This window comes from Mirounga angustirostris, unplaced genomic scaffold (genome assembly GCF_029215605.1).
Source record: "Mirounga angustirostris isolate CCGP_5_RB_7025 unplaced genomic scaffold, mMirAng1.0.hap1 SCAF_3, whole genome shotgun sequence".
Taxonomy (NCBI): Eukaryota; Metazoa; Chordata; class Mammalia; order Carnivora; family Phocidae; genus Mirounga; species Mirounga angustirostris.
Genome location: NW_026991711.1, coordinates 54,326,997 through 54,353,101, shown reverse-complemented (window position 1 = coordinate 54,353,101; position 26,105 = coordinate 54,326,997). Strand labels below are relative to the sequence as shown.

Here is a 26,105-nt window from a genome sequence, read left to right as displayed (position 1 = left end):
ATATCATAGTGGCCACGTCTTTTACAGTAGTTGGCAATAAGTTGAAGTACTTACACGTTTGTAAATCATTGTAAATTATATATTTTTATTGTTTTTTTATACAACCATTACAAAAAATTATAAATCATTACAAATTACGTATTTCCCACTCCACTGACCTTTGTAGTCCATTCAGTACTTATTATTTTTATTATATTGTCTTACTTAATTGTGAATAGAGGAAAATATGTTAATGTCAGAATCTTGATCTGGGTAAGAAATGGGAAGGAGATGCCAGGTGATGACCAGTAAGAGTAAAGATCTGTTTTCAGAGTGACGTGCTGTGAAGGCCACTTTCTCCTCTTGTCGCTGGCCACAGGCCTGTGGAACACAGCCTGCTTCATTCTCTCTGGTCCAGTTGGGCTCACCTTGGCCCTTACTGCTCTTGAGGACTCTCCACAGAACTACCAGGGCTTAGGAAAGCACAGTTTAAAAATCATTCTTAAGCATGTTCACAAAGTAATATGCCTGTTAGTAGGCCGGGTCAGTGCGTCTGATAACCCCCTCATGGCCAGGACCTCTTCCAGGGACTGGGGAGCACCTTTGCAGATTGTGGTACTCACTGGCACTGGGTTGATCTGAGTGCCTGACAGCCTCTCCGGTATCATAATATAATACACACTGAGCTTGAGAGGGCTGGCTCTCACCAAGAGCCCAACATCTTTACTCAGGACAAGGCCTGGAAACCCAGTAGTCGGGGTTTGCCATCTCTATACTCTTCCATTTCTCATATTCCTTAGTTCATGTATAATATATAGTGTGTGTGTGTGTGTGTGTGTGTGTATATATATACACACACAAATAAATATTGTATATATCATATATAAATTGAAAACATGTATATAAACATGAAAGTATATATCGATTTAGAATTCCTGGTCTGCATGTCTAGAAGACAATATATTGAATCAAAAGTTGATTCTGTGCCTCATCCTACAATTAAGTGGATAAACCCTGGACAAAACCGACAATGTCTTTGAGCTTTCATTTCTAAACCTACAGAAAAAGGAAATTAGAACTACAGGATCTCTAAGGTCCATTTCAGCTCTAGAATACTGAATAGATCAGTTAAAGAAACCCTCAGGCCCTTTGAAGTCACGGAGCTGGAGTTCAGAGAGACCATAATATGGAAATGTGTCCTTTGATCAGAGCAGAAGGTACTTACTAAACACGCATTGTGTCCCCAGCATACAGAGTTACTTTTCCAATTTGTTAATGCTTACTGAAGTCTGTAGTGCATTAGAAATTCAGTAGCTGTATAATACCCCTGAATTTATGTTCACCTTTGTAAATAAAACTGTTCAGTTGAGCTTTATCTGATTGTTTTAGGATCACGAAAGGACTGACTGTAATGGCCCCAAGTGTTTCTGTATGCATAGAATAATGGTTAATCCAGTTCCTACTGGCCCTTCTTTCTATACTGCTCTTCGTTGATATCTTCTGGAATTTAACATGAAAATGTGGCTTAAAGTAACTTGTTCTTTTTAAAAAGTAAAAGAAGAGCTCGAAGTATCTATTTTCCATAGCTGTGCAAAAGTAAAATAGAAATGGTATTCGTTTTTGATAGGAGACTTGCATGAGGTTCTTGAAATAGAAAATCGTAATCAGGACAACTTTTTACTTCTTCACATGTCTTATATAGCATATCATTTGGCTTCTAAATCTGAGATGCCCTTTTTGCTTGTGCCTCCTGATTTTCATAATCTACCACTATTAGGAAAAGTGATAATTTATGAAGAAATTTGGTTTTGAGGACCTTATTGTCACAGAGATAAAAAAGAAAAAAAGAATGCTGCCCATTTGAATCCTATTGCTTAAAGACATTGAGTCTTTTTAGGATATGAGCATTCTTTTGGAATTTGTAGTTATGTTAAATAAGGCAAAGAAATATTTTTATTATTTTTTCATTTTTATTTTTTGCAAAAGATTTTATTTATTTACTTGAGAGAGAGAGAGGGAGAGAGAGCACAAACAGGGGGCCAGGCAGAGGGAGAGGGAGAAGCTGGCTCCCTGCTAAACAAGGAGCCCAATGAGGGACTTGATCCCAGGACCCTGGGATTATGACCTGAGTCAAAGGCAGATGCTTAACTGACTGAGCCACCCAGGTACCCCAAAGATTTATTTATTTTAGAGAGAGAGAGAGAGAGAGCATGCACATTAGGAGGTGGGGAGGAGGGGCAGATGGAGAGGGAGAGAGAGAATCTTAAACAGACTCTCTGCTGAGCACAGAGCCTGACATGGAGCTCAATCTTATAAGCCTGAGATCATGACCTGAGCTGAAATCAAGAGTCAGTCACTTAACCTCTAAGGCACTCAGGTGCCCCATGATTTTTAAATTTTTTTTTTAAGAATTTTTTTTTTAAAGATTTTTTTAAGTAATCTCTACACCCAACATAGGACTCAAACTCAACCCCAAGAACAAGAGTCGCACACTCCAATGACTGAGCTAGTCAGGTGCCCCAATATATTATATAAACATATTTAAAATATATAAATAAATATAAAAGATTATATTTAAATTTTATTAGTATTTTGTTAGGGTTTTTGAAGTTCTCACACTTCAAAAGCAAGTATTTATTTTTTATTTTTAAGATTTATTTATTTGAGAGAGAGGGAGAGAGAGTGCAAGAGAGAGCACAAGTGGGAAGGGCAGAGGAAGAAGGAGGGAGAGAGAGAATCTCAAGCCGACTCCACCCCACCGAGTATGGAGCCCGAAGAAGGGCTCAATCAGATCATGACCTGAGCTGAAACCAAGAGTCAGACGTTCAACCGACACCCAGGTGCCCCAGTATTTCTTTCTTTTTTTTTTAATTTAATTATGTTATGTTAATCACCATACATTATATCATTAGTTTCTGATGTAGTGTTCCATGATTCATTGTTTGCATATAACACCCAGTGCTCCACTCAGTACGTGCCCTCTTTAATACCCATCACCAGGCTAACCCATCTCCCCACCCCCCTCCCCTCTAGAACCCTCAGTTTGTTTCTCAGTATCCATAGTCTCTCATGGTTCGTCTCCCCCTCAGATTTCCCCCCTTCATTTTTCCCTTCCTGCTATCTTCTTCTTCTTCTTCTTTTTTTTTTTTTTTTTAACATATAATGTATTATTTGTTTCAGAGGTACAGGTCTGTGATTCAACAGTCTTACACCTTTCACAGCGCTCACCATAGCACATACCCTCCCCAATGTCTATCACCCAGCCACCCCAGCCCTCCCACCCCCCACCACTCCAACAACCCTCAGTTTGTTTCCTGAGATTAAGAATTCCTCATATCAGTGAGATCATATGATACATGTCTTTCTCTGATTGACTTATCGCGCTCAGCATAATACCCTCTAGTTCCATCCATGTCATTGCAAATGGCAAGATTTCATTCCTTTTGATGGCTGCATAATATTCCATTGTGTATATATAACACATCTTCTTTATCCATTCATCTGTTGATGGACATCTTGGCTCTTTCCATAGTTTGGCTATTGTGTCCACAATGTCCCAGTATTTATTTTTTAAAAGTCTTTTAACACTATGGGATTGTGGAACTGTATGGCACATGTAACTCTGTGGGACTTAGGAATAGTATCGGTATATCTGAATTAGAACTCTTGTAGATTAATCACCAGCAAACTTATAGCTTTAAGAACAAGGTAAAATTATAGTTTAAAATTCAGACCCAATAATACATTTCATATGATTATAGAGAAATTAGTTATAAAATAGTCATTTTAGTTCTCTTCAATGAAAGTGTTCAAGTCCTTGGATTATATCTTTTTATAGCTTTTTCTTTTTTGTTTTTATTTTAAAATATTTTTAATCAAAATAATATATATATACAGGTATCTAAGTAGTCAAATCCATAGAAACAGGAAGTAGAATGGTGGTTACCAGGGCTGGAGGGAGAGGATAAAGAAGAATTGTTTAATGGGTATAGTTTTAGATGTGCAAGATGAAAAGTTCTGCTTCACAACAGCGTGAATATATTTAGCACTGCTGAACTGCACAGTAGAAGTGGTTACATTGGTAAATTTTATGTTTTTTACTACAATAAAAAATATATGTACATGTATAAAGATCAAATAGAATATACAAAAAATATAAGCAGTTACTTTTTTTTTTTTCCCATTCTTCGCAGTGTGCTACCTAGGAGGCAGCCACTTTTTTTTTCTTTCATTTTTGAGGATAATTTACATATAGTAAAGTTTCCCTTTTCAGCATATAGTTCTAGAAGTTTGCACAAACACAGTGTACTGCCACGACCATCAAGAAACAGTTCTGTTACCCGCAAAAGCCTCCCCTCTTTTACCCCAAAGCTTTGGCAATCTGTGATATGTTTTTCTGTCCCTATAGTTTTGCCTTTTCTAGAATGTTATATAAATAGAATCATATATATAGCAGCCTTTTGAATCTGGCTTCTTTGACTTACTGAAATATATTTGAGATTCATTTGTGAGGTATTTTCATTTCATTGTGAGTAGTTAATTTCATTTCATTGCTGAATAGTATTCCATTGTATAGATGTACCATGGTTTGTATAACCAGTTGAGTGACATTTGGGTTGCTTCCAACTTTGAGTGATTATGATAAAACCACTCAAAACATTCATTTGCAGATTTTTGCGAGAACATAAATTTTCCTTTCCCTTAATAACTTGGCTTGGGATTATTGGGTTTTATGGAAAGTATGTTTAACTTTATAAGTAACTGCTAAACTGTTTTGCATAGTTGTTATAACATTTTGCATTCCCACCATCAATATATGAGCATTTCAGTCACTCTGCATTCTTGTCAACAGTTGGCATTTTTAGGTTTAAAAAATTTTTTTAGGGTGCCTGGGTGGCTCAGTTGGTTAAGCGACTGCCTTCGGCTCAGGTCATGATCCTGGAGTCCCTGGATCGAGTCCCGCATCGGGCTCCCTGCTCGGCAGGGAGTCTTCTTCTCCCTCTGACCCTCCCCCCTCTCATGTGCTCTCTCTCATTCTCTCTCTCACAAATAAATAAATAAAATCTAAAAAAAAAAAAAAAAAAAAAATTTTTAATGTAGCCATTCTAATAGGCATGCAGTGGTATCTCATTATCGTTTTAATTTGTGTTTCTGTAATGATTAATGATGTTTAGCATTTTTTCCATGTGCCTGTTTACCATTCATATATCTTCTTTGATGAAGTGTCTTTTGTCTATTTTTTAATTGGGTTGTTTGTTTTCTTGCTATTGAGTTTTGAGAGTTATTTATATATTCTGGATATAGGTTCCTTTATCAGATATGTGACTTGCAATATTTAATTCCAGTCTGTAGTTTGTCTTTACATTCTTATAGCTATGCCTTTCAAAAAACAAATTCTTCATTTTGATAAAGTCCAGTTTATTGGTTGTTTTTTTTCTTTTTTCTTTCATCAAGTGTATTTTGGTGTTGTAGCTAAGAAATCTTTACTTGATTCAGGGTGCCAAAGATTTCTCATATGTTTTCTTGCAGGAGTTTTATGGTTTGGGATTTTACATTTTGGTCTATGGTCCTTTTTTTTTTTTTTCTTAAAGATTTTTTTTTTTTTTATTAGAGAGAGAGAGCGAGCAGAGCAAGCAAGAGAGAACACAAATGGGGCAGAGGGGCAGAGGGAAAGGTCGAAGCGGACTCCTCACTGAGCAGAGAGCCCAACTAGGGGCTCGACCCCAGGACCCTGAGACCATGACCTGAGCCGAAGGCAGTCGCTGAACCGACTGAGCCACCCAGGCACCCCTAGGTCTATGGTCCATTTTAAGTTACTGCTTCATATGGTGGGAGGAATTGATCAGGTTGGGGGTTTTTGTTTGATTTTATTTTATATGTGGCTATCTAGTTGTTTTAGCGGTATTAGAAAAGATTGTCTTTCTGCATTGAATCAACTTTACATCTTTGTTGAGAATCAATTTGCTACATTTGTATGGGGTCTACTTCTGACCCCTCTCTTCTGTTCTATTGCTCTATACCTCTGTTTTTCACAAGTACTGTACTATCTTGATTAGAGTAGCTTTACAGAAAGTTTTGCGATAAGGTAGTACGAGTCCTTCAGCTTTGTTCTTCTAAAATTGTTTTGGTTATTCCAGTTCCTTTGCCTTTATATGTAAATTTTTAAAAAGATTTTATTTATTTATTTGTCAGAGAGAGAGAGCACAAGCAGTGGGAGCGACGGAGGGAGAAGCAGGCTCCCTGCTGAGCAAGGAGCCCGATGCGGGACTCGATCCCAGGACCCTGGGATCACCACCTGAGCCGAAGGCAGACGCTTAACCGACTCAGCCACCCAGGTGTCCCTACATGTAAATTTTAGAATCAGTTTGTCATTTTCTACAAAAGGTCTTCCTGGAATTTTGATTGGGACCACACTGATTCTATATACTAATTAAGGGGAGGAGGAACTGACATAATGATATTGAGTCTTTCAATCGATGAACATGGTATATCTCACCACTTTATTTGGTTCTCTTTTGTTCCTTTTATGTTTGATAGTTTTTAGCATAAAGATCTTGTATATATTATATTAGATTTATACCTATTTCATGTGTTTTTTATGTTATCATAAATGGAACTTTGTAAAATTTAAATTTTACTTGTTTGTGCCAACAGAGAGAAATACAATTGATTTTTCTATATTGAATTTCTATTCTATGACCCTTAAACATGCTTCTTGTTAGTTCTAGTAATTTATTTGTGGATTCTTTGGAATTTTGTACATAGACAATCATCTGTGAATACAGATATATTTTTTTCTTTCCAATCTGGATGCTACTTATGTATTGATTTATTTATTTTTGCCTTATTGCCTGGCTATTAGTTCAGTATCAGATTGAACAGAAGTGGTCAGATTGATTAAAATCTTAAAGGAAAGGCATTCATTCTTTTACCATTAAGTATGATGTAAGATGGATGTGTTTTATAGATGCCCTTTATCAGGCTGAGGAAAATCCCTTTAGTTCCTGTTTTGCTGAAAGTTTTTTCGTGAATGGATGTTGAATTTTGTTAGTTGCTTTTTCTGCATCTATTGAGATGATCCTATAATTTTTCTTTAGTCTGTTAATAGGGTGAATCACATTGATTTTCATATGTTTACCTTGCAATCCCAGGATAAATTCCATTTGGTCAGGATGTATTTATTATCCTTTGTATGTCTAGTTGGATTCAATTTGCTAAAATTTTGTTAAGAATTTTTTTTTTTTAAAGATTTATTTATTTGAGAGAGCGAGAATGAGAGAAAGTACATGAGAGGGGGAGGGTCAGAGGGAGAAGCAGACTCCCTGCCGAGCAGGGAGCCCGATGCGGGACTCGATCCCGGGACTCCAGGATCATGACCTGAGCCGAAGGCAGTCGCTTAACCAACTGAGCCACCCAGGCGCCCCGTTAAGAATTTTTATATCTGTATTTATTGGCCTGTAGTTTTGCTTTTATTTTTTCTTTTATGATGTCTTTGATTTTAGTATTAGGGAAATGCTGGTCTCATAGAATAAGCTGGGAAGTGTTTTCTCCTCTTCGGTTTTCTGAAAGAGTTTGTGTAGAATTGGTATTATTTCTTCCTTAAATGTTTAGTAGGATTCACCAGTGAATCTCTGTGCCTGAGGTTTGTATGTGTGTGTGTGTGTGTGTGTGTAGGAAGATTTTAAACTACAAATTAATTTTTAAAATAGACATAGTGCTATTTATGTTACCTGTTTTTCCTCAATTGAGTTTTGATAGTGTCTTTCTAGGAATTGGTCCATTTCATCTAAGTTGTTAAGTTTATTGAAATAAATTTGATATGCCATTTTTTAATTTTCATTCAGTTCAGAATATTTCCTAATTTTTCTTTTGATTACTTTTTTGACCCATGAGTTATTTAGATATGTGTTATTTTATTTCCAAATATTTGGAGATTTTCCAGATAATTTTCTGTAATTGATTTCTATTTTAATTCCATTGTGCTCAGAGAATTTACTTTGTGTGATGTGAATCCTTTTAAATTAATTAAAACTTGATTTATGCCTCAGAATATGCTCTATCTTGGAAAAAATGCCACGTGTGCTTGAAAAGAATGTGTATTCTCTTGTTATGGATGGAATGTTCTGCAAAAACAAATTAGGTCAAGTGGTTGGCATTGATATTCAAGTGTTCTGTATCTTTACTTATTTTCTGCTTATTTTTTCTCCAGTTATTGAGAGATTATTGAAAACTCCTTACAATTCTATCAATTTTTGCTTCATGTGTTTTAAAGCTCTGTTGTCACTGTGTAAACATTTAGGATTTCATCAAACGCTTGATGAATTGACCCTTTATTCATTATGAAATGATCTTTGCTCTGCAGTGCACTTTGTCTGAATAATACAGCCACTTCAGCATTCTTTTGATTATTGTTAACATATAATATCTTCTTTCATCCTCTTATTTTTACCTATTTGTGCCTTTATACTTAAAGTATGTTTCTTATAGGCAGCATATAGTTTTGTCTTGCTTTTTTAAAAAAATTCAGTCTGACAACCTTTACCTTTTAATTAAGGTGTTTAATTGGAACTATTTACATTTAATGTGATTAGTGCTATAGTTAAAGTCTACTATCATGGTATTTGTTTTTTATTCTGTTCTTTATCCCCCTTCTCCTTTTAGATTGTATATTTTGTTATGATTCCACTTTATCTTCTTTATTGGCTTATTAGCTATATCTTTGTAGTTAGTCATTGTTTTAGAGTTTGCAGTACACATCTTATAATAGTCTTATTTTCAAGTAAATAAGAACCTTACAGCAGTACGCTCATTCTCTCCTCCTGGTCTGTGTCCTATTTTTGTCCTACATTTTACTTCTACATATGTTTTTGCACCCCCCATACCTGGTTATTATTTCTGCCTTAAACAGTTAATCATCTTTTTCTAATTTTAATTTTTTTTATTCAAGTACAGTTGACATACAAAATTCTGTTTGTTTCAGGTGAGGAGCATAGTGATTTGATACTTTTGTGCATTATGAAATGATCTCAGTGATAAGTCTACCAACCATCTGTCACCACACAAAGTTACTATAGTATTATTGACTGTATTCCCTATGCTGCACCTTACATCCCCATGATTTATTTATTTTATAACTGGAAGTCTGTACCTCTTAATCCCTTTCATCTATTTTGACCCGCCCGCCCCAACCCCTCCCTTTCTGGTAACCAAGTTTGTTTCTCGTATCTATGAGTCTGTCTAATATAAACAGTCACTTATTTATCTCTTGAAAGAGATCGTTAGGGGGCGCCTGGGTGGCTCAGTTGGTTAAGCATCTGCCTTCAGCTTGGGTCATGTTCCCAGGGTCCTGGGATTGAGTCCCATGTCATGCTCCCTGTTCTGTGGGGAGCTGGCTTCTCTCTCTGCCTCCCCCACCCCACCTCTCTCTCTGTCTCTAATAAATAAATAAATAAATAAAATCTTAAAAAAAAAAGAGAGAGATAGGGAACATTTTTTTTTTTTTTAAATATTTAACCACATAGTTACCATTTCTGATATTCTTCATTCTTTTGTGTGGATTTAGGTTTCCATCATTTTCCTTCTGTCCGAAGAGCGAACTTTAAAATTTCTTCTAGTGCAGGTCTGCCTGTGATGAATCCTCCCAACTTCTGTATGTCTGTAAAAGAATGAATTTCACCTTTATTTTTGACAGGTATTTTCACTGGGCATAGAATTATAGGTTGACAGGTTTTTGAAATTTTTCTTTTAACAGTTTAAAGATATTGCCACACTGTCTTCCATCTAGCTGTTTCTAACCCACAAGTCGGCTACATTCTTATCTTTGTTGCTTTGTGTATAATCTAGTTCTTTTCTTGGGCTGCTTTTAAATTTTCTCATTGTCACTGGTTTTAAGCCATCTGATTATGACACACCCTTATTGCAGTTTTCTCCACAATTTTCTTGCTTGAGGCTTAGTTTCTTGGATCTGTGGATTTATTATTTTAATAAAACTTGGGGCAAATTGCCATTATTTCTTCAAATATTTTTCCTCTCTCCTTCTCTTTTCTCTTCTTTAGGGATTTCACTAAAGATATATTTGCTTGAAATTGCCCCGCAGTTCAATGATGCTCTTTTCTTGTTTTATTTTTTTCAGTTTTTTTTCCCCCTCCCTGTGTTTTATTTTGGATCCTTTTATTGCAAACATATCACTAATATTTCTTCTGCCTGTCTAATTTACTCTTAATCCCATGCATTGTATTTTTCTTCTCAAACATTATATTGTTCATCTTCAGAAATCTAATTTCTTTATACCTTCCATACCTCTACTATTTAATATGCTAATCTTCCCTCCACCTTCTTGAACATATAAAATATGGTTATAATAATTGTTTTAATGTCGTCTACAAATTATATATCATCTTTGTCATATCTGGGTCATTTTGATTGATTTTCTTCCTTGTTATATTTCCCTGCGTTTGTATGCCTGGTACTTTTCATTGGATGCCAGACACTGTGAATTATTGGATGCTAACTCTATTTTATTTAATATCCTTGAGCTTTGTTTTGGGACAAAATTAAGTTACTTGGAAACAGTTTGATCTTCAAGGCTTCCTTTAAAACTGCTTTGCACAAGACCCAAACACCTTTTAGTCTAGAACTAATTTTTCCCCACGACTTTGGCAGTATCCTTCTGAATATCTGGTGCCCCATGTTTGTAAGTTGTTTTTTGTTTTGTTATGTTTTGTTTTTACTCTGGCTGATGGTAACACCAACTATTCCTGACCCTGCGATTTCCAAAAATTGTTTCTGCCTGCTTCTTTTGGGTGGCTCTTTCCCAGCATTGGTAGTTTCCTCACATGCTTGTGCTGATAAGTACTCACCTGCAGCCTGGGAGCAGAGGAACCCTCTGCACATCCCATTCTCTTACTTTAGGAAAATACTTCTACATCCCTAAAGATCACATCAAAAGATCATCCCTAAAGAAAAAAAAATGTATATATATGAATATATATAAGTATAAATTCCTTTTTTTCGGTCCCCCTGTCTATTCCTCAGAGGCAGCCAAAATTTTTTGTTTTCTCATATTTACCTACACATGTCTATGTAATATATTTATACTGTTATTTCTTGCTTTGTAAATTTTAGATATTTTATAATCAAACTGTCGTAGATTCAGATTTAGCACTTAAAAACCATTCTTATGACTCAGGTTTTCTCCGCACCACCTTTGCAATGCAGTTAACTTTTTAAAGTTAAAACAAATAAAAAATTTCAAAATTAATATAGTTATGTAAATTTTATTGCTAAGCATACTAGTTTTTTTCTTGCTTTTGTTTTCTGTAAAATTGCTTTGAACATATCCAGTTGCGCCATTAGATCTGTCACCTGTCTGTGGCGCCCCTCCCCCCTGCAAATGCTCAGACGTATTGGATCATCCCTCTGTTTACTCCCACCCACCAAAGCCATCGCTCCCTGAGCGGCCCCCATCTTTCTGCACCCTTACAGGTCAGGTGCTACTTAGGCTTGCTTAGAGGCTGTCATCTTGAGATCTCCTTCCCCATCATCCTGTTGATTCCCTCCCTTCTCTCCAGCATCTCAGTCCCTGGTTCATGTTTCTTACACCTTCTCTCTCTCTTTTTCCTTTTGAAATAGACAGTATTCTTTATTTCTAAAAATTTCAACCCTTTTGCCTAATTCGTTCCTCCATTTTGGTGTCTGAAATGTCTGAAAATGTTTTTGTTCTACCTTTACACTTACATGATAATTTGGCTAAGTGAGAATGTTTTCTCTCAGAATTTTCTCCATTGTTCTGTGGCAGCCAGCAAAAACCATTCTGATTATTTGTTCTTGTGTTTATAACTTGTTTTTTCTGTTCGGAAGCTTTTAAGATTTTTCTCTGTCCCAAGTGATCTTTATTTTCATGCTGATGTGCTTTGGTGTAGGACTTTTTTCATTTTTTTAAAAAAGATTTTATTTATTTGTCAGAGGGAGAGCACTCATAAGCAGGGGCAGTGGCAGGCAGAGGGAGAAGTGGGCTCCCTCAGTGTTTTCCCTGTCCTATCAGCTAGTCTTTGTTGAGCTCTGAGTAGGCACCAGACTCATAGATGTTTTTTCTTACAAAGAGAAGTATTTTTGAGAGTAATTCTAGTGACTTTGTGCCTCAGATATTTCTGACCCATGGGTTTCCCCTCCATGGAGCTTTCCTCCAGTTAATTTGTTTTCAAATTGTCTTTCCAGTCTGCAGATAAAAATCTAGTTTGAAAGGAATTCTAGCACATTTATGTATACGAAAACAATAGATTTCTAATAATTTGGTGGGGGAGGTTTATATCCTCTGGCCCTGCAAATTCTCCAGAAATATATACACAAATGGGTCAAGGATGTACATACAAGATATTTCTTGCGATTTTATTTAAAATAGCAAAGTGCTGGAGATGACCATAATGTCCCTCTGCAGCAATATGGATTAAACAGACTGTGATGGCTTATATTGGCTTCTGTAGCTTAATCCAGTGGTGATCTGTTCAAAGAAGTAAAATGGAAGCATAACCAGCTTGTTTCTTTCTGTTTGTGTTCAAGAACACTTCAACTGGGAATTTTAAATTCATTTCTTCATGTGACCTCAAGAGTTTTACTTTTTTAAGCTTTTTTTTTTTTTTTTTATTACTTATTTGACAGAGAGATACAGCGAGAGAGGGAACACAAGCAGAGGGAGTGGGAGAGGGAGAAGCAGGCTTCCCGCGGAGCAGGGAGCCCCATGCAGGGCTCGATCCCAGGACCCTGGGATCATGACCTGAGCCGAAGGCAGACGCTTAACGACTGAGCCACCCAGGCATCCCAAGCTTTTTTTTTTTTTTTTTTTTTACAGTTTAAGATGATGCTTTCTTTAATAATTTGTCCTCTGTGTGGTTCAGCTAAAATAGGTAAATGGATTTAATTACACATATAGTTTGTGGTAACTTTAACTTTCAAAATATATAAACTACTGTGTAGTAAATAATAATTCTGTCTTGCACTTACAGACAGAGGGACCACATCCCTGGTTTCCGAATTACTGATTTTTAAGCTTCCACTTACTCTGTTTCTTTTTACTGAAAATGGGTGCCTTCCTCAAATAGATTTCTTTCATCTGAGAATGAAATATATATATATCAAGTTTTGTAAATCACAAATATGCCAACAAACATTGTTATTCAAAAGCAAAGGCTTAAAATTTGGAGATTATTATGACCCTTACAATAAAAAAGAATGTTACTGCTTTATAGTTAGTCACACTTAGGTTTTCAACCCAAAAGAGAATTCATTGTCCTTGTCATCATCTACCACATTTGCCAGATTTGGTCCCTAATTCCTTTAGACCGTTTCTAGAACCAGATGCTCTCTGGCAGCACTGGGTCAACTTAAAAAAATGTCTGAAAGGTTGTGATGGCAATTAAAATGTCCTAAATTAAAGGATACTGAGGATTGAAGGATGCGAAATTGAGAGAGAATGCCCATTTGAGCGAGAAAAGATGTGTGTGTGTAAATAGATTACTTACATATATCATGTTCTGTGGTCAAATTTTATACTGAAATTATTTGTGATGGTACAGCTCGCCTATGGATTAGAGAAGGCTTCACTATTTGTAGTTTTTCTGTGGTTTTATAGGCTTGTGCCATTAGAGGGCAGTATTGTAGAGGTTAAATTTGCTTTCTTAACTATTGACTTGCAAACCATAGAATTTATAATCAAGCAAATTTAAGGCCTTAGATTTTTAGTATATTAAATTATAGCCTCAATTGGTGCATCCTTGCAAATATTTTAAATTAATAGAGGAAATAAGCAATGGGTTAGTCATTTTTACACCCAGATCTCTTGATTTTGGTTTGGGGAAGGGAATTACTTGGTCAGCATGGCCATCAGGATGAAATACATACTTTATAATACTTCAGTCCTTCTGATGTAAGAAAACTCATAGGGTTGAGACTTACAGGAATTGCCACTTCCAAAAACTTGCTTTAGGGACTTACTGAAAATAGATCGATGTCGGATTCAACCTGTGGATTGAGTTTTTTAGCTATAAATGGAAGGAGGGAGATGTGATTTTAAGGCTTATGGCTCTAGGGACGTTTTGGGAAGATCTACCTGATTTCGTCATCTTATGGGTTCCTTTTTGCTTCAATAGATATATGCCTAGCAAAGAATATGTAATGTTTTTTGTTCTGTTTCTCCGAGTATTTAATAGATCCGTGAAAAAGTAGTATTTCTCAGAAAGCAAATGTGATTTTTTCCCTCCAAAATTCACTACCTCTTTAAAAGGTGTTATTACAGTACGGTTATTATCCTTATAAATAAACCTGCCTATAAAATCCTCCCATTACTGTTGCCTGTAAGAGCTAGATAATTGAAATGGAGACGCTCGAGCTCCTCCAAGTCTTAGCGGTGGGACTGGGCATGCCCAGTAGCTCAGACGGTTCTGGTTGCAAATAGGAAGCTTTAGCCGTTCGGAAGCCTCAGGGACAGGCGGCTTCTGGGACGGGGTCTGACTCCCCTTAAACGTAAGCACGTGCGGGGCCCCAGTTGTATTTTCAGGGACTGTTGACGTTTTCCGCCGAAGTAGTGGTCCGGCTTTCCGAGGCTGTAGAGGCCTCGGTAGCCCCGCAGCTCTGCGGGTCCACTGCGGCCTGGGTCAGCCCACCCGAAGAGCCGGATCCGATCGGGTGGCTGGGGGCTGGGGGGCTGAGGGGGGTTGGGAGGAGGGAAGGCGGGGAAGCTCGAGGAGGGCGGGGAAGGGAAAAGGGGAGGTGCCAATAGGGTGCTGGCCAATCGGCGCGGCTCTCTCCTCCATATATTCTGCGGCGAGTCCGAGTCCTGGTCCATAGCCTTAGTGGAGTCTGGCTGTCGTTGTGGGAGGCTTCTCTGCACAGCGGTGGGATCAGCATCTTCCCCGATCGCCAAGCCCCAGAAGCCGGGTTTCTTTAAATTAAGGCTGCTGTTTTCCGTTTTTCCCTGGGCTGCAGAAAACTAGAAGATTTTTTATCTAGCTCAGACGAGGCTGCTGGTATTCCCTTTTTTCTTCCGCGAGGGTGTTTTTGGCTGCAATTGCATGAAATCCCAATGGTGTAGACCAGTGGCGATGGATCTAGGAGTTTACCAACTGAGACATTTTTCAATTTCTTTCTTGTCATCCTTGCTGGGGACTGAAAACGCCTCTGTGAGACTTGACAATAGGTAAATGTCGGCTGGGATAGTTTCTGTAAATTTACTCGTGAGATACTTCTAATAATGCAGGTGAAAGCTAGCCAGGCGAATTCCTTTGTCCATTGCCGAGAGACTATGGTGACATGGATGTTGCTTTTTGAAATGTTTAGAATAGCCTTCTTTTCGCAGTTCTGGCCAGAGAGCAGGCTGGTACCACATTATGTAATTTAGCCTTTTGTGGCTCACTAAAATAGGTATATGTCTGGATATTCGTTAGTAAGAGAGTGGCTGGTGTTTTCTGGAGGGTGATATATTACATAGCGTTGTAGAATGTTCAAAAAATGATGCTAGTAACATCACAGAACTGGGAAGTCCTTTTTGTCTTGGATGTTATAAAAATACCATTTATCGATTTCCCCCCCCTCTTTTCCAGCTCTTCTGGTGCAAGTGTGGTAGCTATTGACAACAAAATCGAGCAAGCTATGGTATGTACTGATTAAAAATCATTTGTACTAAATGTGGGCACAGTACAGGAAGCGAGATTGGGATGGAACCAGTGCATCCATAGTTAGGATGTTTGCTCTTCATACATTTAGAAATGCCAGCACTGTCTCCATTCGGCCAGCATGAAGCCACATACCAAGGCTGCTGCGGACCGAGAACGGGGCCCTGAGGGTATTAAATGTTCTCTCTTCCCGACGGGTTTCACACAACGTCGGGATTTTTGCAGAGGTGTCCCTTTTTGCTCGGGAACTGCTAGGGAAGCTCTGCCCTGCGCGTCCTTCGGTCGTGGGCACATCTCTAGCGATGTGGCTTTACTAGGAATGTTAAGGTTCACTGGGGAAGGAGGGGGTACAGAGTGGGGATCTCAAGGGCTTTCTAGACCTGGTACAAACGGATCCCCAGTGAGGTAGGCTACTGCACAATGAAGAAGAATCGGGGAAAAGTTTTGTCTTTCTCAGCCTGTGCCTGGTTTTCTCCTATTTTTTATTTCCGCCTTGGCTGTTCTTTGTTATTGGAGCAGCGCCTGTGGCTCTTCTCACGGGATTCTCTGCCCACTGTTGCTAGGCAAACTCCGAACCTTTAATTCGGAGCTATAAATAACTCGAGCTCCCATTGGCTGCGACGTCTGCCCAGGTTTCTGTGATGTCAGCTTAATCACGAAAGGGGGGGTGGGGTGGGGGTGGGGGTGGGGGTGGAGGGAGGAAAATGCGGCAACATGGTCTGTAGGAACTGGCTGCAGCCGGTGCTGAGGGAGGCGGTCCGGGGGGCGGAGGGAGGGACTTGGGGGCGGGGAGGCGGCTACCGCTGCTGCGGGCCTGGGCGTCCCGGCCGCCAGGCTCCTGCCCCGCCTGCTGGAGTGGCAAACGCGAGTGTGTGCGGCCCTGGCTAACGGCCGCCGGAAAATGCATAGGCTTTTAAAAAAAGCCCGATCCCCTTATACATTAAACTTAAGTATTTTGTACGGTTGTGGTTGTGTTCAGTAGATGGCTCCAAGGGCGGGTTAAATAAGCTAAAGGCAGGGTATGTTAACAGGGAGAATCTTACAAAATAATACTTTAGAAATTCAGAATCTGGGAAATAATAAGTTAAACCTCTTTTTCCGTCTGCCTTTCAGGATCTGGTGAAAAGCCATTTGATGTATGCGGTTAGAGAGGAAGTGGAGGTCCTCAAAGAGCAAATCAAAGAACTAATAGAGAAAAATTCCCAGCTGGAGCAGGAAAACAATCTGCTGAAGACACTGGCCAGTCCCGAGCAGCTTGCCCAGTTTCAGGCCCAGCTGCAGACTGGCTCCCCCCCTGCCACCACACAGCCACAGGGGACCACACAGCCCCCGGCCCAGCCAGCGTCGCAGGGCGCAGGACCGACGGCGTAGCTGCCTAGGCCCCCGCAGAACTGGCTGCTGCTGTCTGAACTGAACAGACCAGAGCTGTACCAGGGGCCTCCGCCTCCACAGTCGCCCATTTCACTGCTCGCTGCAAAAGAGAAGTGAGACTGACATACGCCATTGTCTCTTTTTTCCAGTATTAAACACTCATATGCTTTTGGCTTGAAGACATTTCTTAGTTGGGTGAATTAAAGGTTAATCAGAGAATTAGCATGGTTATACTGGGACCCCGTGCAGCTTGGCAGATATGTGCAAAGTGGTTTCATTCATGCCGAGGAGCTGTGTGCCTTTCCATCCTTTCCCTGCTCCCCATCCCCGCTCCCAAGAGTTCTCTCCTGCTTGCACGTAGTGTACTCCACGGGGTTTGAAGCAGTGGGGCTCCACTGGACTTTCCTCTCTCCTCTTCTCCCCCAGGAGGACCTTAAAAGGGAGGTCAAAGTAAAGACTGATGCGTAGTCTCACCTAAGATGAGGGGAAATGTAGTTCATCGTACCAACTGACGACTGTCACCAAAAATCCATAAAACAATAGTACTGTGCCTCTTTCTGGAAACAGTGGATGACACAAAACTCTTGACTATAACGGTGACAGGTAGCTGGGACCTAGGCTCTCTTACATGAAGGTTGTTTTGCTTGTTGTATATTTGTGTATGTAGTGTAACTATTTTGTACAATAGAGGACTGTAACTACTATTTAGGTTGTACAGATTGAAATTTAGATGTTTCATTGGCTGTCTGAAGAGGTGTGGATTGTCTTTTATATAGAGATCTACCTAAAAAAAATGCTACACGAAGAAAACCACACCTAAAGAAATTTTAAGAATTTGGCACCGTCAGTCACTTTGTGTAATCTGAAATCTTCTAGTTGCTGAATATCTTGAAGTAAATTCCTGTTCACTGAAGTCTTTTGATTGAGCTGGTTGAATACTTTGAAAAATGATCCGTTCTAGCTAATGAAATGAATTTCGCAGTAGGGGTTTCTGCATATTACCTGTATAGTAGTTCTATGCATACGTTTCTGTGCATGTTCTCTACACAGTTGTAAGGTGTCACTGTATTTAACTCTTGCACTTGTCAACTTTCAATAAAGCATATAAAATGTTGATAAACAAGTGTTTTCATGTTAGAGTATTAACATTACTACAGTCACTTCGCAACTATTTCCAGGTAAAGTTAAAACAGTTTGACTAGCAAAATCTTGAAGGGGAGTGAAGTGTGGACAAAGAAGAGGTGCTAGTGGTTTGAACTACGGATAGACATTGCATTATTTCAAGCCAGTAAGGGAAGGAGAGATTAGTGAAGAAGAGAGCTTGTTTCTTCAGCCCAGTATCACCTGGACAAGTGGCTTCACCTCTCAGGGCCGATGTGGGGCATTGAAAGAGAAATCTCTCAGTTCTGTGGCTTTGAAGTTCTAGGTGTCTATGGAAGCCTTAATTTTCAAATGTTTACCAGCTGGGAGGGTAATGAGCCTTAACTCTGTGTATAATCCCAATTAGCAGCTCTAGAATCGAAAGATGGAAGTTAGACTGATTTCCACTTTAGAAACTGTCACCCTGGATTGGGATGTCTTTCCTAGCATGGATTGAGTTTCCAGCTTCTGGAAATGTCTAAGCAAAAGACAAGATGATTCCAGGTGTTTCCTCTACTGGATTTGAGGTGGGACCAGACGAGCAAGGCAGGCAGTCCATCCCAGTTGATTCCTTAGGTCGAAATTAAAAGCATAATGGAATCGTAAGGCAAATTGGCATCTGAGATGTGAGCCTGACATGTTCTGGGGGCCATATTAGCAAGCAGTGTGAACAGGGTGGATTTATTAGCTCTAATGTGCCCTAGGACCTCAGCAACACCCCTTCCACCCAATGGGAGTTGGGGCATTTTTGAGCTCCAAAGCTAACTTAAACCCTAGCAGGACGAGGACTTAACTTTGACTCCTTCATTTTTCTGTTGTAGAGCTGGTAGATTGATAGGTGAATGGAACATTGGCGCTTCCTGAGAAGAAGTGGACAGTGCGCATGTGTTATGGAGCTCAACGTGACGGGTTTGGGGACACAGAGCTCTTGTTGAAGTCGTAAACTACAGACTGCCACAGCCTGGTGGCAATTGCCATGAAGATGGTTTGAGGAATTTGGAGAGGACTTAAAAAAGCCTTTGTCATTTTACTTTGAAGGTTATATAACTTTGGCTTAAAAATAAGGAGGTACTTACATAGTAATTACATTTCCTTTAAAAAGAAAACCATAATGAGTCAAAATCTTTCGCCATTTCATCGTTTGCTTTCAATGAAGATCCTCAACGTCAAAGGTGGTCATTGCAGAAGATTTGGGGAGTTTCATGTCAATGTGTTGTTAAGATAGTGGAGAACTTCCTCCTCCATTATTTAATGGAATTTTGGACATGATTAAAAACGTGAGACTCCCATGACACTTTGGGAGCTGAATATTGTATGTGAAATCATGAATTATTAAAATCAAAAGATGTTTTTCCATTCATGTTTGTTTTAGTAATTACTAAACATGTTTTAAGTGAGTGACATTTCAGGCTCTTTAAGGTAATTTAAAAAGGCATTTTCCTATTCGCTTCCAGGCCTTTGTTGGCCTGTGGGTTATTATTTAATTGATGATATCACACTTACTTTCGGTGGAGCAGGAAAGATTTTTAAGAGGAATGGAATGCTGTACCAGCACTGGCTGTTCACAACCTCAGCAGGTGCAGCAGGAGAGACCGTTGTTCCAGGGAAGGAGACACAGAAGGAATTGTACATGATTTTTAATGACTGCTTTCTGTCTCAAATTAATGTTTATCACTCAGTAGTTCTGTGCTATTTTTTACATACTTTAAAAACATTTATTTGTCACTATGTGATGAATATGCCTCAGCAGAATCAATTTTAAAAATTTACACAAGAAACGGATAAAAGTTCATTGTAACTGAAATCAAAAATGAACGTGCACGTCCGTAGACACGACTCGGACCTTGCTGTTACGTACAAGTAGGGGCAGCTGCTAGGAGGGGGTCTGACGACACGAGTGCGTAGCCATCCCCTGCGAATCCATTCCAGCAGCGATGTCGGCGCAAGGGTTGGACACGGAGGCAGAGAGGAGGGGGTTCACCCCCCTTGGCCGCCATTGCCCCCGCGGGAGCAGCGTGGCCAGCCGCCTCTCACTGCACGTGCGGCGTGCGGAGAAGGACCCGGGCCGAGTGTGGGGACTCGCGCGGGCAGGCCGGGCCCCGCAGCCCTGAGGCTGTGGGCACGAGACGGAACCTCCCAGACCCGCCTTCGTATCCGTAAAATAAGGAGTTGGATCGGGTCACAAAGAGTCAGTTCTGCTCTGAGATGCTACAACCCTCTGCTTTTTGAGATGACCCTCCTTTATTCTTCTAACTTTGGGGGTTGGGGGGGCACGCTGTTTTTGTTTGTTCATTTAATTTCTTAAGCTAGAATTCATTTGGTTTTAATTGTAACTCTGCTGGCTACTAGCTAAGTGACCTTGGGCTCTTCTCTGTTACCTCATGCTCCAAATGGGACATGTTCTCTCCACAGGGTTTTTGGAAGGATAAGGCTGGAAAGCAGTAAGCACAGAGATGGAATCTGAGCAAGTGCTCAAGGAATGCTAGCCTTTCTATTTCTGAGCCACTTGTTCTTTCGTTTATATATTTTAATTTTGTATTTGTTGCAGGAATAAAGCTGTGGCAGTTTTATTTTCTAATAACTTTTGACTTAGCATTTAATAATAGTGGTGACTGTTAAAATTTTATTACAAAAGCACACATTAAAAATGCCATTTAGGGGGCGCCTGGCTGGCTCAGTCGGTGGAGCGTGTGATTCTTGGTCTTGGGGTCGTGGGTCCGAGCCCTTGTTGGGTGTAGAGATTACCAAAAAATAAAATTGTAAAAAGGCCATTTGGAATATGGACAGAAATGCACCATTTCTTTATCTCAGAAATAATACCTCAAGGCAGCTGTTTTATTTATGTGAGTTAGAGGAGGGATTAGTCGGGAATTGTTCATGTTTGAAAATAATAATTGGTGGAAGTAAATACACAATTACAGGTAGGAGATATATGTAGATATAATACATAGTTATTAATTTTCCTATTTAAAAAACCCCTATGTAGAACAGTGCCATGGAATGCCAGTCGGGCTCAAAGTCACCGCGATTTGCTAGCAATCAGGCTTTATCAACGGCTATGGAAGGTTCAGTGGCCACTTTAAAATGAGTGAAGTTGCTATAACATTACAATATACATCTATACTTTAATTCGGGTGTTTTAGACTCAGATGTCTATAGGATACGACAGAAGTTTCTTGACTGAAGTGAAGGTAAGACAGTAGGACATGATAGTGACCATGACAGTTGCAGAGTCCGTGCTCCGTCTAAGGGGGACGGCTGCTCCTTAGCTCCGACCAGTTGTTGCCATGTCGGGACTCAAACACTGTGTTGCCAGGCCTTCCAATTTTTCAAGACCCAGAAGTCCAGGCTCTGTCTGAAATTTCCTGATTTTCGGACACTACAGACCAAACGAAAGCACACCTACTGTGCTGATGTGGCCCACGGGCCATGAGTTTCCACTCCCTTTCTGTGTCTGTCTCAAGAGCCAGACTCCTGTTGCCAATAGAAGCTCATCCTCCAGCGCGAAACAAAACAAAAAAAGCTTCTTCTTTCCGATTAGAGAAACCGAGCAGAGGCTATCTAGTAAGCTCTGTGTAAATTGCTTCAGAGAGCATTCCCTGAAGACCTTCTCCAAGGCCAGAGATAGTAGAGAGAGTGAGCCACAGTCCTTGCCTTCAAGGACAGCCCACTAGCTTCTTTTAAAATAAATGAGGTACTTTGTTTTCTGGTGAACTTTGCCTTATGCAATATAATGCCTGAATAATTCCTTCCGTATTCCTTCTCAGATCAACCTTTTGGCAAAAATATTTCCAAGAACTCTAGTTAAATCAGTGGCATTTGCTCGTGGTAGTGTAACTCCCTCAATAATAACCGCATTTTAGAACTGACTCATCTAGGAACAAAGACAGTGTTTTGCAGATGTGTGTGCTACAAGGTTACACCACACATGCCCCAAATTTCCAGGAATGACCGATATTTCAATTAAAATAATCTTCCCTGGGCGCCTGGGTGGCTCAGTCAGTTAAGAGTCTGCCTTCGGCTCAGGTCATGAACCCAGGGTCCTGAGATCGAGCCCCGCATCGAGCTCCCCACTCCGCGGGGAGCCTGCTTCTCCCTCTGCCTCTGCCCCTCTCCCTGCTCATTCTCTCTCTCTCTCTTTCTTTCTCTCTCTCTCAAATAAATAAAATCTTTAAAAAAATAAAATAATCTTCCCAATTGTCTCAAGTACACTGAGTTCATGCCCTCATCTGTAGTCTGTAGTCACTGCAGACGAGGGGGCCACGCAAACAGGAGACAGTTTCTCTCCGTGAGGAGAGAGAAGATGTGAGGGAGGCGTTAGGGTGATCAGTTGGACTGGTTTGCCCAGGCCTTCGGGGTTTCCCAGGAAGTGGGACTTCCGGTGCTCACACCAGGAAAGTCCCAGGCAAACGGGGACAAGTTGGTTGGCCCAGATCCCATTTTCCTCTTCTACTTGGACACACAGCTCAGTTACATCTCCCGCCCTCTTGAAGTTAGTTAGGTGTGACCAGGGGACCCAATTTTAGTCAATGGACCGAAAGCTGAAGAGACCCAACACTTTCAGACTTGGCCTTAAGAAAACCATTCTTAGCAATCTGCTCTGCTCTTGCCCTTCCGCTGACCTGATGGAGAAGACCCGGTGCCCCGGACATGACAGATCCCCTGCCAGCCTGGGTCCCTGAATGACTGTGGAGTGGGCTCCCCCACTGACATGGAACCTGCTGGCAGAGTTCCATGAGCAAGACTGTTTCAGCCATTGGGCATTTAGAATCTGCTTGCTTCCGTGGCTGACCCTAAGCAACGTGAAGTAAGTCTGCCGAAGTAGGAGGGTGTTATCAGAAAACCTAAAATACATGGCATTGATTATGGCTGGGGGGTGGGTGACGATGAAACTCTCGGAGGCTTGAGAGGCTGAGACTCATTGTGAAGTGCAAAACATTTCGCAAAACTGTTGCCTGTGATAACTCAGAAGGGCGCCCAAGGGCCCCGTGAGCACGTCGCTCTGAGGGGCCGAAAGTTAGTGACTTGTGCCTCTTCCTGGTGTTTGGCAAAGACTTTCAAGAAGTTGGATGAGCTCAGGAAAGGATTAGCCGAGTTTGTAAGCAGAAAGGAAAGGGAATAAAAGGTGAAGAAATGGGGGGCTGTCTAACATTGGAAACGCTTCGAGATCCCATTAAGACTCTTCAGTTAAACAAGGCGCTTCACCCCTTCAGATGGTCCTCACTCCCCATATATGCGTTTGGTCTCAGATGTACAGCACATCACGTAACGCAGTCTTGTCCAGAACAAATATTTTAGGTCTTGCTGCTGACACACTGATCAGGTACAAATAGGGCAGAAGCCTACCAAGGTTTTGAGGGACTTTTTTTTTTAATTTTATTTTATTATGTTATGTTAGTCACCATTCATTACATCATTAGTTTTGGATGTAGTGTTCCATGATTCATTGTTTGTGCATAACACCCAGTGCTCCATGCAGAACGTGCCCTCTTTAAAACCCATCACCGGGCTGACCCATCCCCACACCCCCTGCCCCAGAACCCTCAGTTTGTTTCTCAGAGCCCATAGTCTCTCATGGTTTGTTTCCCCCTCCGATTTGAGGGACTTTTATTGCCAAGGAAGACGTAAGCCAGCCCAGAGTTAACCAACAACAACTACAACAAAACATCCCGGAAACCTTCAAATAACTTTCAGGCCCTGGCACCCGGAGAAGCTGGAAGTGGGTGATGCAGATGTCTAAGATGTAGAGCTCTCAAGGAGAGCATTCTCCCCAGTGCCCACTACTCAGATGCCTATGGAGGATACCAGACAAGAAAACGGCCCAGAGGAAGGAGACTGGAACTTTGGAGAAGGATGCGCCAGGGACTTTTTTTCCCAGAGGACAGAAACAGGGTCTAATTAAAGACCTTCCCCCACTGCCTGGGCAAAGCGGGTCTTCTCAATGCCTGACCGGTAGGATTTCGTAACTGCTGAGGGACTGGGTATGCTTCCAGTGGGGGTTTTATTGCAGATCTTATGCCCTGGCTCCCCCCTTGTGCATTGTCTGTAAAGGGGAAGGTAAATTTGCCTCTGAGTTCCAGGCCTAGGAGCCACATCCAGACCTGTGCCTTACCTGGAGACCTTGGAGTTTGAGCTGGATGAGATTCGGGGCTGCTGCCCCCTGGGAGGGTGAATGTGTTCTGGGAGGGCAAGAAGATGATATGCATATTTAGATCCAAAGGGAGGGGTTATGGCAGAGACTGGTAGGTATTTACCAAAAAAATCTCTTCCTCTTCCTGGATGCACAGATGGCATTTCCCAGGTTCCCTTGAAGCTGAGTGAGCCCATTTGATGGAATCCTAGCCAAACTTGAGAACGTGGACAGAAATGCTGGTTTGTCATTTCCAGGCCTGATTCATAAAAACTTCCCATGGGCAATCCTCCATGCTTTTTCCCCTTCAGCCAGCTTGTTGGAGATGGGACAGCTTTAACAGCCTGGGCCCCTGAGTGACTGAGGGGAGCAAAGCCCTTCTCCTGCCTCCACACCCTCCAACCTGGACTGTTGGAGGATGGGGACTGTTACAAAAAGGCAATAAATACATTTCTATCATGTTTCAGATACATTTTGTAGTTCATTACCTTCGCTGGTGCCCAAACACATGGACTGCCTGATGCAGTATTACAAAGCAATGAGCAACAGAACTAGAGCAAATAATCCTAAAATTTGTATGGAACTGCAAAAGATCTTGAGTCGCCAAGCAATCTTAAAAAGAACAAAGCTGGGGGGCACCTGGGTGGCTCAGTCGGTTAAGCGACTGCCTTCGGCTCAGGTCATGATCCTGGAGTCCCGGGATTGAGTCCCGGCATCGAGTCCCGCATCGGGCTCCCTGCTCGGCAGGGAGTCTGCTTCTCCCTCTGACCCTCCTCCCTCTCATGCTCTCTGTCTCTCATTCTCTCTCTCTCAAATAAATAAATAAAATCTTTAAAAAAAAAAAAAAGAACAAAGCTGGAGGTATCATAATCCTAGATTTCAGGATCTTCTTCAAATCTGTAGTATTCGAAACAGTATGATACTAGCACAAAAATAGGCACATAGATCAATGGAACAGAATAGAGAGTCCAGAGATAACCCCCCAATTATATGGTCAATTAATCATCAACAAAGGAGGCAAGAATATGCAATGAGAGAAAGTCTCCAACGAAACTGGACAGCTACATGCCAAAGAATGAAACTGGGCCACTTTCTTACACCACACACAAAAATAAACTCAAAATGGATTAAACACCTAAATGGGAGACCTGAAGCCATAAAAATCCTAGAAGAGAGCACAGGCAATAATTTCTCTGACATTGTCCATAGCAACATCTTTCTAGATATGTCTCCTGAGGCAAGGGAAATATGAAAGCAAAAATAAACTATTGGGACTACACCAAAATAAAAAGTTTCTTCTGCACAGCAAAGGAAATAACTAATAGAATTTAAAGACAACCTACTGAATGGGAGAAGATATTTGTAAATGACATATCTGATAAAGGGCTAGTAACCAAAATATATAAAGAACTTACACAACTCAACACCTAAAAACCAAATAATCCGGGCGCCTGGGTGGCTTGGATGGTTGAGCGTCTGCCTTCGGCTCAGGTCATGATCCCAGGGTCCTGGGATCGAGTCCCGCATCGGGCTCTCTGCTCCTTGGGAGCCTGCTTCTCCCTCTGCCTCTCTCTCTCTCTCTCTGTCTCTCATGAATGAATAAATAAAATCTTTAGAAAAAAAAATAATCCTATTAAAAATGGGCTGAGGACTATTAAAAAGTGGGGGTTTTATTGCAGAGTGTACAGCACATCACGTGTCCTATTAAAAATGGGCAGAAAGGGCGCCTGGGTGGCTCAGTTGGTTAAGCAACTGCCTTCGGCTCGGGTCATGATCCTGGAGTCCCTGGATCGAGTCCCGCATCGGGCTCCCTGCTCGGC

At 40.8% G+C, this 26,105-nt stretch overlaps 1 protein-coding gene across 8 annotated transcripts in view; it reads left to right on the top strand.

Annotated features, from left to right (window-relative positions):
* The window catches only part of TSC22D1 (TSC22 domain family member 1), a 134,124-nt gene extending 115,986 nt beyond the window's left edge, over positions 1 to 18,138 (top strand). For 5 of the 8 annotated variants that reach the window (XM_064586079.1, XM_064586085.1, XM_064586080.1 and 2 more), the window contains 2 exons: positions 15,573 to 15,624; positions 16,758 to 18,138. In XM_064586079.1, the coding sequence (XP_064442149.1) occupies positions 15,573 to 15,624; positions 16,758 to 17,015 (310 nt within the window). In that variant the 3' untranslated portion in view covers positions 17,016 to 18,138. Of the gene's footprint in view, positions 1 to 14,472; positions 14,497 to 14,798; positions 15,170 to 15,572; positions 15,626 to 16,757 lie in introns of those variants that run through there. The other 3 variants (XM_054506335.2, XM_045869486.3, XR_006789730.3) reach the window with 3 other exon arrangements.
* The last annotated feature ends 7,967 nt before the right edge of the window (positions 18,139 to 26,105 follow it).